This window comes from Ictalurus furcatus, chromosome 21 (assembly GCF_023375685.1).
Source record: "Ictalurus furcatus strain D&B chromosome 21, Billie_1.0, whole genome shotgun sequence".
Lineage (NCBI taxonomy): Eukaryota > Metazoa > Chordata > Actinopteri > Siluriformes > Ictaluridae > Ictalurus > Ictalurus furcatus.
Genome location: NC_071275.1, coordinates 1,454,696 through 1,470,000, shown reverse-complemented (window position 1 = coordinate 1,470,000; position 15,305 = coordinate 1,454,696). Strand labels below are relative to the sequence as shown.

Genomic DNA, 15,305 nt, shown 5'->3' with positions numbered 1-15,305 from the left:
TTGATGAGGAGGAACTGTCACCCCCCTTGCCTCTCTCGCAGTCCGTAGTGGACAGGACATCCATGGATCCCGAACTGCAGCTGCGTGCACTAAACTCCTCACAGGACTATTGGGTACACAAGGAAGACAAGGGCGACACTGACACTAGCTGTCGCAGCACACCGTCTCTGGAGTGCCAAGAGCAGAGGCTGAGGATGGACCACCTCCCTCTGCTCACCATCGAACCCCCTAGCGACAGTTCAGTGGAGCTGAGTGATCGCTCTGAGCGCAGTTCCCTAAAACGGCAGAATGCCTATGAAAGGGGTGGGCCTAGCCAGCAGGGCAGCCCCAAGCGCCATCCCTCGCATCCCTCCCATCCTTCCATCCCTCGGAGAGATGACGATGTCCCCCGGCATCGTCCACGGCAGCTAGAGAGCCACCTGGCCATCAATGGCACGGCCAACAGGCAGAGCAAATCGGAGTCTGATTTCTCAGATGGCGACAACGACAGTGTAAACAGCACATCCAACTCCAATGACACGATCAACTGCAGTTCAGAATCATCATCACGGGACAGCCTGCGCGAGCAAACCCTCAGCAAGCAGACATACCACAAGGAGACTCGTAACAGCTGGGACTCACCAGCCTTCAGCAATGACGTCATCCGCAAGCGCCACTACCGCATTGGCCTCAACCTCTTCAACAAGTACGTGCTGCTTCTAAGAACAAAAAGAGCATCCTTCCCTAGAGTGAGACAGAGTGGGGGGGAAAGAGAGATCGGAGAAAAGTGTTAAACAATGGTCTGGCTTCTCTTTCCATTAGCAGTAATCAGACCATAGTGATAGCTGTGAATGAACAGTGTTATGCTGTCTAATGTGGAGGCGATGTTTTTTTTAATTATCATCATGATCTTTAACCCACAGTGCCATGTGATTTATGTGAACCAATTATAAAGGTTCACAGTCCGTGCATTAATTTAACAGTAGGGCGGGTTTTATGGATGTGTGCACTGTGACTTTCCAAGTCATTGAGGCCTCTGTTTAATTAACACCAATCAAAGATGTGAGGAGTGTGGCAAAGGCAAACACGTTTAGTTTATTTGCATAGCTGGTTAGGCCAGTTTAGATTAGTGGGTGACACGGCAAGCAGTCCGCCCAACCACCACCTAAAAACACTGCAGCTGTCCATCTGCTTCTCTGATGAGGAGAAGATTAGAGCTAAACCTCAGATGAACAGGTTTCCTGAAGCGTTTGAGATTGAAATCCAGACTGTCTAGATTGCTGATTAGTTTGAAGTGACTTTTAGGGACATGTGTGTGTGTGTGTGTGAGTTGGATTACTTAAAAGTTCTCTTTGAAGCAGCAAGTCTTTAATTGTTACTTTATTGTGGATTTGATTGCTTTCTATGAAGTCCTTAATCAGGATATCTGAGCACACAAGCGACTCTCACTGGGCTAATACACGCTCTGAAAACCCAATCTCTAACACACACTTATACAATTTGAGCTCTCACATCTTCCTCTCCCTTTATTATTTACAGAAAGCCAGAAAAAGGTATCCAGTATCTGATCGAGCGAGGGTTTGTTCCAGACACCCCTGTGGGTGTGGCTCACTTCTTGTTACAGAGGAAGGGGTTGAGTCGGCAGATGATCGGAGAGTTCCTGGGCAACAGACAGAAGCAGTTCAACCGAGATGTCCTGGAGTGAGTTCTCTTAGTGGAGTCGAGTTCAAATCTTGCGAAAAGCCTTTTCACACATCTCGTGTGTATATATACATACAGTATATGCTTCTGACCTACAGCCTATTTTCCTCCAGGTCTAAGTGTATCAATATGTACTATTTACAGTACTGTACAAATATATAGGTATTCATATTTGTTGCTTTATGTGAGACTTTTTGAAGACGTTTGACTAAATGTATTTGACATCTGTTCCCACTGCTGTGCAGCTTTCGTACATGAAGCAGGATAAAGAACTGCGTTCTGCATAAATAAAACGCGCTTTGCCTGAACGTGTCTCTCAAAACATTACTGTCGTGACCGAGACCGCTTTGGGTGGTGAACAGAAGACGGTTTTCTGCCAGACGTGATTTATTTTTAATACATCAAATGTCCATATAAAAACAATTTCATTCTCTGTTCAGTACAAATCAATCAATTCTCCAGATGGTCTCTAATGAAAAATTCACCATGCTCATTTTTCATTTTGGGATGCTGTACCGCAATTATTAGCAAAAAACAGAAGGAGTTTCCCCATCCCACCAGTATCCTATACATCAAATTAAAAATGTGTTGTATATGAACGTCTGCTTATGTGAGACAGAATGAGTAAATCATTCACCCGTTTGTGAATATGAAATTTCATTGCTGGTGAAGTGTACACAGAAGTTGGTTTTCTAGTAAACTCCTGACTTTGGGATCTTTTGTTTTTATGCCAGTGGTGGAGGGGCTTTTCTAAAGATTGATGCATTCAAATCTGTCAAAGAGTATTTCCAGGAGTTTAAACCCGGCCGTAGATGTTTTTTTTGTTTGTTTGTTTGTTTTTAAACCTGTGGTGAAGGGCCATGGTAAACCAGGGCCCAAGGGAAAATTGTCCAGGAAATTGAAAGTTGTGTAGCAGAACGCAAAATTCCTACTGCTTTCAACAAAATAAAACATCCCGATAAACACAGAACGATGGCTAGAACACAAAAGGTTTTTCAAATGGCCATTCATATTGAGCAGCTCCAGTGACCCGTTGGTACGAACGGAGGTTGAGACGGATGCAAATGTAGAATTTTAAAGCGTAATAAAGAACCAAACGAAAATACAAGAGACACTATGACATATAAGTCAAAACATGGTGGCAAAGACTAAACATAAACCAAAGAACAAAACACGCCAACAGGGACAAAAGTAAAGAAAGACAAATGTGAGACAAAGAGTGCAGTGCAAACTGGGGCACGTGATTCAGGTGCAGGTGGTCATGTGACCGTGATGCAGTGGCTGCTGGGAACTGTAGTTCAGAGTTCCTTCTCTGGTTATGTGACACCCATTGTTGCACTTCTGTACATGGCTCTGTATAAGGGCATATTCTACATGCTGTGAATATAAATTAACCAGCAGAAACTATCCAAATCAGCTTGAGATGTGATTTTCAAACTCTTATTATATAACAGTTCTTATTCCAAGTCATGAACTAGACTGCATGTGTAAGTGTTTTGCAGGGTCAGAGAGAGTGGTGTATTTCTGGTGTATTCTTCCACTGATCCATGTCTGTTTATTTCCTTTTGGCAGCTGTGTGGTGGATGAGATGGACTTCTCTAGCATGGAGCTGGATGAAGCCTTGAGAAAGTTCCAGGCTCACATCCGGGTGCAGGGGGAAGCACAGAAAGTGGAGCGGCTTATCGAAGCTTACAGGTGAAAAATCCTCCATCCCTCAACTTGCACACCAAAATCAGTCTAATACAAGCAGTAGAGTAGCTGTGAAGGATTTAGAGGCTTGTTCGGCTGTCAAACATCCATTTTAGAAATGTGGTCCAAGTGTTTTCTTCTATATATATTTTGTTGTTGTTGTTGTTGGTTTGTTTGTTTTGTTTTTTTGCCTTTCCCTCATTAAATTTTCCTCACATTAAAGCATGAAGAATTTTCCAACTTACAGAGAACAAATCAATCAGCTCTCACTCGAGAATTTCCTGCCTGGTGAAAATCATTAAGATTGCTGTAGTCCTGAGCACGTCCACAAACTTTGTCAGAGCCCAAGGGCGAGCCAGAAATCTCCCACACTGCATATATACACCATTTCTGAGAAAGGCTTTTTAACTGAGTGAACATAGCTACAAATCAGAGCAGCTTTTTCATCCTTGTCCAGAGTAATACTGCATTCAGCTTTCCTCAGAACTGGGAAATCACAGAATTATCAGCCTCTGTGCATTTGAGTGCCAAAGTGGGGAAATCCCCTGGACACATCCATGTTCATAGTATGTTATTAACCAGCTAGCCATCTAACTGTGAGCGGTGTATGTTGATTGAGCTAAACCAAATTCTTGTACGGTGTGTGTGTGTGTGTGTGTGTTTGTGGCATAATGTATATAAGGTAAGAAGTGATACTTTGTTTACTTGCACAACCATGATTTGATGTCACTTGCTGAACTTGGATTTGAGGACTCCATCCTGAGTTTCCACATTGAGGGGACGTTTGGTTTTTCCTTGTCAGAGGAAATTACAAGTTACAACCTTTGATAGAATGCAACATTTGTTTTGTCTGGTCCTCTGTCGTTTTGACTCTTTTTTTTTTTCATTTGGGAAACTGCTCGTGTCTGTCTAGCCAGCGCTACTGCATCTGCAACCCAGGCGTGGTGCGGCAATTTCGCAACCCTGACACGATCTTCATCCTGGCGTTTGCTATCATCCTCCTCAACACGGACATGTACAGCCCTAACGTAAAGCCAGAGAGGAAGATGAAGCTGGAGGACTTTGTGAAGAATCTACGAGGTGTGACTTTTAGCCGTTTATCCATATAAGCCTTTAATTCATCCTCAGAGAAATCTTTCATTCTCAATAAGAACTAAAACATAAACTGTATAATTAGCTGTAATGCACTATTTTATGCAGAGTCATTCAGTGATTTTATAACAATAAAGCTTTGCATAGATTTCAAGGCTCATCTTTTGCTGTGATGTCTTTGTGACTGAGCTTTTATGTATGCGCACTTACTCAAAAACAAATTCTCAAACAAAACAGCCAGAAAGTGTGAAAGTCTTTTACAAACATTTACAGAAACATTACAGTGAAAGTAAGGGTCATGTGTGGCATTGAAAGTGGAGATAGCAAGAAAAGCAATACATTTTTTCTCCCAGCATGGTCTACATTTCTTACATTTTAAATTACAACTATTCGAACAGCTTGAAGTTTAGGGTTGGGGCATATGAAATTGTATGAAATTCAACCAAATCTAACCATATCGTCCTCATTTATTCAAATTCATGCAGTGTTTTTAGGATTAAACTGGAGGAAGGCAAAAGAAAGGGAACGCTTTGGAGTTCTTTATTTAACATGTAGTTGCAGTCATAATGATTCAACCCCCAGTGCAAATCAGGTTTATTGTCAAAATGTACAGACTTTCAGCTGTTTGTGATGAGCAAATCAAACAAAAGCGATTGAAATAGTTCAACACAACGAACGCTTCAAGTGGTTTCCCCAAATTCAACTGAAAATGCAACTTATAATGACTTCTCCAGTCTCAAAATTATTCAACCCCTTCATGGCAAGCATCTTTAGTATCTCTGTGGCATAATACTTAGTAGAGCACGCTTTTGCTGTTCTGACCTGCTGCAAACGAGATGCACAGCCAGAGACCAGCTTCTGCAGCGTTCCTGAGGAATCTTCTCCCGTTCCTCATGAGCAATGGCCTCCAGTTCAGTAATATTCTTGGGTTTGCGTGCTGCAACCGCCTTCTTCAAATCCCACCAGAGATTTTCTATGGGGTTCAAGAAAGGTGACTGTGATGGCCCTGTAGAACCTTCCATGACTTCTGCAATCAAGCCTTAGTGGAATTTGAGGTATGCTTGGGATCATTGTCCTGTTGGAAGGTTGGAAGAATGGGGGAATTTGAGGTATGGTTGTCCTGTTGGAAGGTCCGATGAAGCCCAAGCTTCAGCTTCCTCACAGACGGCTTGACGTTTTCTCCTAGGATTTCCTGATACGTCAATGAATCCATCTCACCTTCCACACGCTGCAGGTTTCCAGTGCCAGAGGATGCAAAGCAGCCCCAGAGCATCACCGAGCCTCCACCATGCTCGACTGTGGACAGAGTGTTCTTTCTTCATTCTTCTTCCTCCAGACACACCGCTGATCCATTGTACCGAAAAGTTCCAGTTTTGTTTCATCGCACCACAGAACAGAATCCCAAAACTTCTGTGGTTTATTTATATGATTTTGAGCGACTTTTCTTGTGCTTTTGGGTCAGTAGTGGTGAACGTCTTGGAGTTCTGGCATGGAAACATTCTGTGTTTAGTACGAGCCATACTGTGTTCACTGAAACCTCACTGCCTGTTACACCAAGTCTTGCTGCAGGTCTTTTGCAGTCACTCGAGTGTTTTTCACAACCTGCCTTCTCAGAAATCTGCTTGTAGCTGTTGATGGCTTCCTTTTTCTGCCCCGTCTGGGTATTTCATGAATTTTCTGCCCCTAGCCAGTTCAGGTATTTCATGTGTTCCAGCTCAAGCACACCTGCTGCAACTAATGAAGCCCTTGATTAGTCACATCAGGTGTGCTTGAGACAACACCTGTTTTACATGTTTGTGCTGTTGTGAGGGATTCTGTTCAGGGGGTTGAATAATTTTGAAACGGGAGAAGCCATTATAAGTTGTATTTTCAGTTGAATTTGGGGAAACCACTTGAAACATTGTTGTAAATTTGTCTGTAAATTTTGACACTAAACCTTATTTGCAATGGGGGTTGAATAATTTTGATTGCAACTGTATGATTAAATAAGAGTATTGAGTATTAATGTTAACTTTTGCATGACTAAAGTACAAATCTCCTAAAATTCTCCTTATCCTGCAGGGGTTGATGACGGAGAAGACATCCCTCGTGAGATGCTGATTGGTATTTATGAGCGGATCAGGAAACGGGAGCTCAAAGCAAATGAAGACCATGTGTCCCAAGTGCAAAAAGTGGAGAAGCTCATCGTTGGGAAGAAGCCAGTGAGTGACATTATCACCACATCTGCTATCCTTTCCTTCTATCTGGAGCTGCTCATCACAGTTCATCACAGATCTTAAGACAGGTCAGGACTTAACAGCACTTTAGAATTTAAAAACTCTTTACGCGTTTACTTTATATTTACAGAGGAGGAGTGTACAGAGCAGTGTAGTCTCGCTTAGGTCACATTATTTACATACAAGGTGGCAATAACAGTGGATTCTCATGGATTTATAAGCAACACTCTTGTTCTATAGGACAAATTGGATTAGCTTGTCCAGAGAGACCACCATAGCCACTTTAAGTTCAGTTATGGTCTACTGCAAGCTTATTCTCACAAGGTTTCCTCTTTATTGGGGTCGTAGACTAATTACTTTGCCTAATGGATGGCATAGTGTAAGTAAGAAAGATAGAGAAGGAAGGAAGAAAAAAAAAGGAATGAGAGAGCTTCAAGGTTGGTTTTAAATCCCCGCCCAATCTAATGTAGATTCTCATTTCTTCAGATTTGTGTTGCCTGGGAACTAAGGTGCTCTTAGGTGCCACCACAGGTTTGAAATAGTAATAATTACAATTTTAAGTCTAATGGAGATTTCGCACATGACCTGACCTGCAGCCCTATCCCTCATGTCTGTTTAACACCACGAGTCCCATCAGCCTTACTGTTAATGCAGAGCCCCTGTGGAGCAAAAATAGAGATGCCTCTGGTCCTTGCTGCTGTAATTAGGCCAAACTCAGCAGCATTGCTCTTCATCAACTCCAGCAGTGATCTCAGCCACACATACAGCATACAGACACCAGGAGGATGTGTTAAACTCTAGAGACATATATTTACTCTCCAACCATGCTCCCTCTTGAAGATCCTTTCTCACAGTCACTTTGCTTTATGTCTTTATGACCTATTTGGGTTTTGTTTGTTTTTCAGATTGGCTCACTCCACCATGGCCTTGGATGTGTGCGTATCTTTTGACTCATTTCTGTATCATTAAATGGTGGTAAAACATATATATTTTGTACAAAATGTCCATCCATGTATTGACATTTAGCAAGCAAAATAGTATTCACATTGGACCCTGTAACCTTGCAGGAACTGTAATGAACACCCATTAGCATATTTAATTGTTAATTTATGGTGCTGATGTTGAATGGCCTGCCAACTGGCTATTGACTATATTCACACATCAGATGTATTCTCTTTGATTCAGATTTATTTCTATAGTGCTTTTGACAAAATACATTCTAATGTCTGATGTCCTATATGCATTCCTCCACCTTTTTTAAGTTGGTATCTGCCATCTATAGCTGTCTATATTATAGCTGGGTGAAACAGCAGCATAGCAGTGGAGCTAAGACCATGTTTCAGAATAATTGTACATAGAGGTAGGGGAGAAGCAGTGGGCCTAGAACAGAGCCTTGTGGAACACCAAACTTCACTTCTGTATGCGTCGATAAGTCACCATTAACATTTACAAACTAGTAACAGTCAGTCAGGTAAGGAATAGGCCTGGAAGAGCCATTCCCTTAAGTCCAACAATTCTGTCTAATTAATTTTAGACTCTTTTTAGCCTGTGGAACAGTTTAGAACAGCCTATGGAACATCTGTGGAAAATGAATTATATAATTTGTCCACTTAATGCACGTTTTAGACATTCCTTTAATAATTTTTTTTTACTGTAATCTGTCTTTATATTATTATTATTATTATTATTATTATTATATAAAATTATATCGTAGACATAAGCTTCAATCCTGCTACTGTTTTCTCTTTATTGTGTCATTTGAGGTATTGTTGTTTTGCTCATTTTTAATGATTTTGAAAGTTACATGTAAAACACAGGTCATTTTTGGTCCCCTTTTCCACATCTGGTAAATTAATGGTTCTCAAACTGGGGGCCTCCAGATGGCATCAGGGGGAGCTCATAGAAATTGTAGAATGTTATTTTTTTAATGTATTTTACCTGATGGTCAACCTTTGAACTACGATTTGCATAAAAAGAGGAATATTAATACATTAAATCAATTATACACAGCACACTAAGACACACAATGAACAGAGACATCCGTTTATATACTAGTGTACAGTTCTGTTGGCCACACGCTGATGAAACCTAAGACTATTTAAAATAGATAAGTCTTTAGATAGAGGACGTAGTCTCTTAGCTGAGAAAGTTGATACAGAAGAGCCTAGCATGGGGGGAGAAAAAAAAAAAAAAAGAAATTGCGAAAATTGGATGACTCTAGGGGGCCACAAAGGGATGCACCCTACACAAGGGGGCCTTACGCTGAAAAACTTGACTACTTGTCCTTTTCCCACCGTGAACATAATGTTGCAAACACTGCTTGAATATAACCCTGACATATTGCTAAACAATGGGCTGTGTACTTTCTCTTTTACAGGTGCTGTCCTTACCACATCGCAGATTAGTGTGTTACTGCAGGCTGTTTGAGGTCCCAGATCCCAACAAGCCACAGAAACTTGGCCTCCACCAGCGAGAGATCTTCCTCTTCAATGACCTTCTTGTGGTAAGAACAGCCTGAATGAGCTGTTAGAATGACATCCAAGTAAAAGCACAAGTACAAAGTCCTGCATCTTCTGATTGGAACAACTGCATAAATGTTTGCTTCTTTCTCTGGATGGAAAGGATAGTCGTCTTCTCTAGCGATAAGAGCGATGCAGGAATCTATTGGCTCATGTAAACTGAATAGACCTTTCTGACAGTAGAGTTCATAACCACCAGTTCAGAAGGATGCAGTGGCTTTATGAGTCTTGGAGGAACTCAGAGATTGTAGATATATGATAGAGGAGAGTCAGTTAATATAACAGATAAGATCAAAACTAAATCTAGCAGATGGGGTCTGATGGGGTATATTTGCACCCTTTCAATTCAGGTCACCAAGATTTTCCAGAAGAAGAAAAACTCCGTGACATACAGCTTCAGGCAGTCCTTCTCTCTATACGGCATGCAGGTGCTCCTCTTTGAGAACCAGTGTAAGTGGCTTTTCCCTCCCTGCTCTTCTTTTTTACTTGCAAATTGTATAAAGGTAAGCATTAGGGGGAAAAAAGAACAAAGTGCCAGTTTTAGTCCTTCTGTAAACTGACCCACACACCCACACGCTTCTGATCAGATCAGATCAGACCGAAAATGAACATTTTTGTATCTGCATTAAATAGAGGTTATAGTTGTTGATGCACAGTTAGTGGACATGGTGGGATACCTGATAAAATGGCCAATGAATGACGCTACAAGGTTGTACCTTTAAAACGGACCATTATGTTATATACTACAGTTTGAAAAGCAGTGACACATAATGGTATTGCTTATCATTAGTGATATGTGGACAACATGTTACAGCTCAAAAAAAGAGGAGAAGTTCTTTTTTTTCCCCCTGTAATTCAAAAAGTGGAACTTTCATATAATCTAGATTCATTACATTCATTATAAAGTGAAATATTTCAACCCTTTTTTTGTTTTAATCTCGATGATTACGGCTTACAGCTCATGGAAATCAAAAATCCAGTATCTCAAAATATTAGAATAAATAATTTATAATACAGAAATGTCGACCTGAGAAATGTCGTCAGAAGCGTCTTGCCTGGTCTAAGGAGAAGAAGAACTGGACCGTTGCTCAGTGGTGCAAAGTCCTCTTTTCAGATGAAAGTAAATGTTGCATTTCATTTGGAAATCAAGGTTCCAGAGTCTGGAGGAAGAGTGGTGAGGAATAGAATCCAAGCTGCTTGAAGTCCAGTGTGAAGTTTCCACAGTCAGTGATGATTTGGGTTGCCATGTCATCTGCTGGTGTTGGTCCAGTGTGTTTTCTCAAGTCGAGAGTCGATGCAGCGTCTACCAGGAGATTTTAGAGAACTTCATGCTTCCGTCTGCTGACGATCTTTATGGAGATGCTGATTTCCTTTTCCAGCAGGACTCGGCCCCTGCCCACAGTGCCAAAACTTCTAGTAACTGGTTTACTGACCGTGGTGTTACTGTGCTCGATCGTCCAGCCGACTCGCCTGACCCGAACCCCATAGAGAATCTCTGAGAGACACCAGACCCGACAATACAGACGAGCTGAAGCCCGCTATCAAAGCAACCCGGGCTTCCAGAACACCTCAGCAGCGCCACAGACTGATCGCCTCCATGCCACGCCGCATCGTAATTCCTGCAAAAGGATTAAAACCCCGACCGAGTATTAGTGCATAAATTAACATACTTTTCAGAAGGTCGACATTTCTGTGTTATAAATTCTTTATTCTAATATTTTGAGATACCGGATTTTTGATTTCCGTGAGCAGGGGAATGTTTTTAAATAATTAAATTGTAAATGAGTGTCAGACGTGAATGTAAACTCTATTGCATCTTCATTAATGAGAGGGAATCTTGAAAATATTGCATTATATTAAAAATGCTTGTCAGGAAATAAAGAAAAACACGCTGCCAGTAGACAGAAGAAAATGTTTCTCTCTGTCTCTTTCTACACACACACACACACACACACACACACACACACATGCGCACACGTGTCGCATGTCAAATGAGAAAAGTTTTTTTTAAACAGAAATGTTCTTAAAGTATTTTAGTGTGAATAATTAGTGTTTTTAAATATTTTATAACTGTATTTTTAGTTCCAACCATTCATCAATGACAATGAACTTTATTACTCCCTTGTTTTTCTTAATATTGTTCCTATTAAAAAACCTAACACGTTTTTTGCAGCGGTATGAAAGAGAGAAAATATTCCCGAGAACTTTACAAGGACAACATGCCTGTAGTTCATCATTATTCAGTACTATTTTTGCCAACATGGGCATTTAAACAGAAGTCATTGATGTACAGTCTTTTAGCGCACATGGTGGTAGAAGGTTGTAGATCTTTTAAAAGGACCACTATGGTATACACGTCTTGAGTCTACCGAATAATTATTCTTCACCAAATCACTTTTTAAACCAGATGCTTTGTGGTCTCAGAGCAATTTCATTTTATAAGTCGATTAAATATTCAAAGCAACCAAAAGCTTTCATTATCAGATTTTAATGCATGCTTTTAAACAAATACCATGTACGATGTATCGATTACTGTATGTGAGTCTGTGTGATTATCTGTGCTTGTTAAGTGATCCCGGCCTGTTGTTTATCAGTTTATCCCAATGGCGTGCGGCTCACATCAGCCATCCCCGGTGCTGATATCAAGGTCCTGATCAACTTCAACGCACCCAACCCACAAGACCGCAAGAAGTTTACAGACGACCTGCGGGAGTCCATCGCAGAGGTGCAGGAGATGGAGAAATACAGGATTGAGTGTGAGCATCAGCAGCCTTGCGTCATAACCTCATTACTAAGCCGTTTCCTGAGACTAACACCAGCAAGACTTCTGAATGATCTTTCTTTTGTTCTGTAACTTCATAGCAGTTTCTTTTTAATGTCTGTGTGCCGTTGTAATGGCTTCAGAATTCAAATGTGTCCTGCTGGTCACTTTTTACCGGTTAGACGGTTATTATGTGGATGCAGAGGTAATTTGGTAGGATTCTGGTGGAACATAAAATGAATGAACATTTAAAATGTGTGTCTGTATGTAGCTGAGCTGGAAAAGCAGAAGGGCGTGGTGCGGCCTAGCATCTCGCAGAGCTCTGGTCTGAAAAAGGACGCTGGCAATGGCAACCTGAGCCGAGCCAGTCTGGACGACAGCTACGCCATGGGGGAGGGTCTGAAGAGAAGCGCCCTCAGCAGCTCCTTACGCGACCTTTCTGATGCAGGTAATTTCAAAGGTCACCACGAGTGCACTTTTTCAAAAGTACACTTCTAGTAAGCAGAACCAACAGTGTACTGGTGGTGCTAAGAATAGTCTCAGTTGTGCACCTCATACGATCAATCCACTGACTTACTGAATAATTGTCCTCTAATTATAGCACAATCTCCTGCACAATTCAGAATCAGTAATAGTTTCCACTGAGGTTCTGTAACCTTTTTGAGGACCTAATGGTTCTGGAATAAGTCTAAATAAGAACTACACATTTTCTGCATGAGTTTGTGTTTCCACTTCAGGAATCGTAAACATTACTAGAAGTGGTTATCAGTGAGCAACAAAGAGCAAAGCGAAGTTTTTGACCTTTATGGATTTTGCTTTGTTGTGTGAATATATATGTAGAATATTCCACACCAGATCGTTATTCCATGTCAGATAAAAGCAATGACAGTGGTGCGTACATGTGGACAGTGTGTTACACTGAACAGCAAAACCTTCACTACATTGCTATTATGTTGCCTGAACTCTTGAATGAAAATCGTCGGCATTGGAATGGGAACTAAAAAGGGTCCTGGGAACTACAGGCCAGGAACTAAAATCAAGTTTCTCGCTCAATCATAATTCCTCTGCTGGAAACGCATCCTGTGTTCCTGAGTTCTAGAAAAAATAAAAAACTGGGTGCTTTGTTCCCACCATGTTGGACTCTTAATGATAAACTGCCATCATTGAGAAACTCTCAGGCCGATTTTTAATCGAGTTGAATGAACTTTGTGCCCAAGGTGGGCCGTTGCTGGCTGTGCAAACTGACATTATAATCAACACAGAAGATCAATAGAGCATAAAGGGGTTCGATAAAAAGGTAAATAAAGCAGAGTAAGTAATTGATATTCTCTGCACTTAGTTGTAAGCTGCATGATTGCATGGTAATGACTGCACAGGAGAAACTAGGAAGGTGTAAACAGCGACCCACAGCTTTTCTATTAGCACAGCCAGATGATAATACGGCCACACTGCGAGTGAGAAATGAACTGAGACAATGAATGAAATCCGGAACCGGCGTGTGTGCTGCAGTGGGCATCTTTAAACGGTATATAGCATAACAGAGGTGAGGATGAATAACACCTTTTGTGTTTTTGTGATAAGACTGTGTCCTTGCTAATGTTTAATTAATGTCCATCATGCCATGGATTACACAGACACGTGTTTGGGGTTTTTTGGTAGTAGTAGTAGTAGTAGTAGTAGTAGTAGTAGTAGTAGTGTTGTCCCAAATAGTAAGATTACTATGTTTGCCATATTCAGCGATAGCAGTCAGGTTACTGGACCTGTCAGGATCACAATGCCTGAGAGCTAGCTATGACATTTTTAGCTTTGTGTGTTTGGGTTCTCTTTCATCAAAGACAGACCAAATATTATAATTCTTACCTATATTTTCCCCATTTCTTTTATTTTTTAGCTCTGTATCCTGTAGTACTGCTAGGTAAGTTAGTCTCATTATAATGCGTCTTGTTGGATGGCTAGAATCGGTTGCCCTTTATATATTATACAAACTAAAACATGATCGAAAATGCCAGATCTATTCATTCTAGCCTAGAAAAGTGCTCGATCCATTAAATCAAATAAAATCTTCCATCATCTGCTTGTAGCCAGAAGACTTCTGCTCACTTACCCCAATCCCATTCTCCCAAACTCAGTACACCCGTTGTGAGGCAACTAGTGGCTTGCCGTGTATCCGTTAGTGCCCCCTGCAGGCAAGCAGGCTAGGTGCTGCTCTGTTTTTCCCCTTTGTGCTGTGCTGTGCTGTGATGTATAAGCGTACTCTGATTTGTGGCATGTCCTGCTCAGGCAAGCGAGGTCGCCGCAGCAGTGCAGGATCTCTAGACAGCAATATGGACGTAAGTACCACAACGTAAGGCTCACCCCTCCAGCCTGCCGTGAGCAAGAGCCTCCTCCTTAGTGACGCCTCTGACTGTGAAACTGCGACTTTCTTCTCGCTTGTATTGTTCTTTGCACCTTTTGATTGGTTCTTTTAGTTTGTGTGTGTTTGTGATGACAGTGTTGAACCTCACTCACTGCATGAGCTATTTGCCTCGAATGTAGATGTTCCATTGGAAGCGTTCTTCACTTTCCCAGCTGAAAAAAAACAAAAACAACACATCATAATGGGAATTAAACTAACAGTTTCCAATAACCATTTTCCTCTCCGTATCTAATGATTGTAATGGTTATTGGAGACCATTAGGCCAGCTCCCATTATGATGTGTGTGTTGTTTTCAGCAGGGTTTGAACTTACTGCCATCACCCATCTTACAAATAAATAGTCAGCATGCTACAACCATTGTGTTCTATTGAATGGTCTGTCATATAGGTTGTGATGCAAATAAATGTTCAGTGACCTTGAAAGAGAAGACCCGTCCACTTCCTCTCCAGCCTTGAAAATGTGAACCTTTCCTATCCAGTCCAAAGAACCTACAGTATTTTTACTATTAAAAAAAAAAGAGAGAGAGAGAGAGAGTAGTAGAAAGTACAGAAATAGGAATATGACTAGAAATATTTCATCCATCCATGCTTGAGAATGATTAAGATCATGACAAAGCAGTACTGAACTACACACACACACACTATTGCAAACTGTTGAGCTTTATTAATATTAATATTTACCATCCACTTTTGCATGGCATGCATGACCATTCAGTATCCTCTCTCTTCTACTATGTGACACTGACAGATGAGGTCTTGTTATGCATAGTGCCATGTTGCCTGAATGTTCTGTCCGTTTTGTTACAAAATATGCCATAGTGATGAACAATGTGAGGCATGGAAATGCGTTTAATATTGCACTGATTGTTCATTCTGTAGTCTTTTGATTACTCCAGCTACATTCCACCTATACCAGCTTCAGACGTTGTTGTT

At 41.2% G+C, this 15,305-nt stretch overlaps 1 protein-coding gene across 7 annotated transcripts in view; it reads left to right on the top strand.

Moving 5' to 3' along the window:
• The window catches only part of iqsec1b (IQ motif and Sec7 domain ArfGEF 1b), a 214,754-nt gene that overhangs the window by 194,405 nt on the left and 5,044 nt on the right, over positions 1 to 15,305 (top strand). For 4 of the 7 annotated variants that reach the window (XM_053653638.1, XM_053653636.1, XM_053653642.1 and 1 more), the window contains 12 exons: positions 1 to 685; positions 1,519 to 1,680; positions 3,253 to 3,375; positions 4,283 to 4,449; positions 6,523 to 6,662; positions 7,583 to 7,612; positions 9,055 to 9,180; positions 9,547 to 9,646; positions 11,791 to 11,952; positions 12,229 to 12,405; positions 13,849 to 13,872; positions 14,238 to 14,287. The exon at positions 1 to 685 is cut by the window's left edge and continues 562 nt beyond it. In XM_053653638.1, the coding sequence (XP_053509613.1) occupies positions 1 to 685; positions 1,519 to 1,680; positions 3,253 to 3,375; positions 4,283 to 4,449; positions 6,523 to 6,662; positions 7,583 to 7,612; positions 9,055 to 9,180; positions 9,547 to 9,646; positions 11,791 to 11,952; positions 12,229 to 12,405; positions 13,849 to 13,872; positions 14,238 to 14,287 (1,946 nt within the window). The remainder of the gene's footprint in view (positions 686 to 1,518; positions 1,681 to 3,252; positions 3,376 to 4,282; positions 4,450 to 6,522; positions 6,663 to 7,582; positions 7,613 to 9,054; positions 9,181 to 9,546; positions 9,647 to 11,790; positions 11,953 to 12,228; positions 12,406 to 13,848; positions 13,873 to 14,237; positions 14,288 to 15,305) is intronic. The other 3 variants (XM_053653637.1, XM_053653641.1, XM_053653643.1) reach the window with 2 other exon arrangements.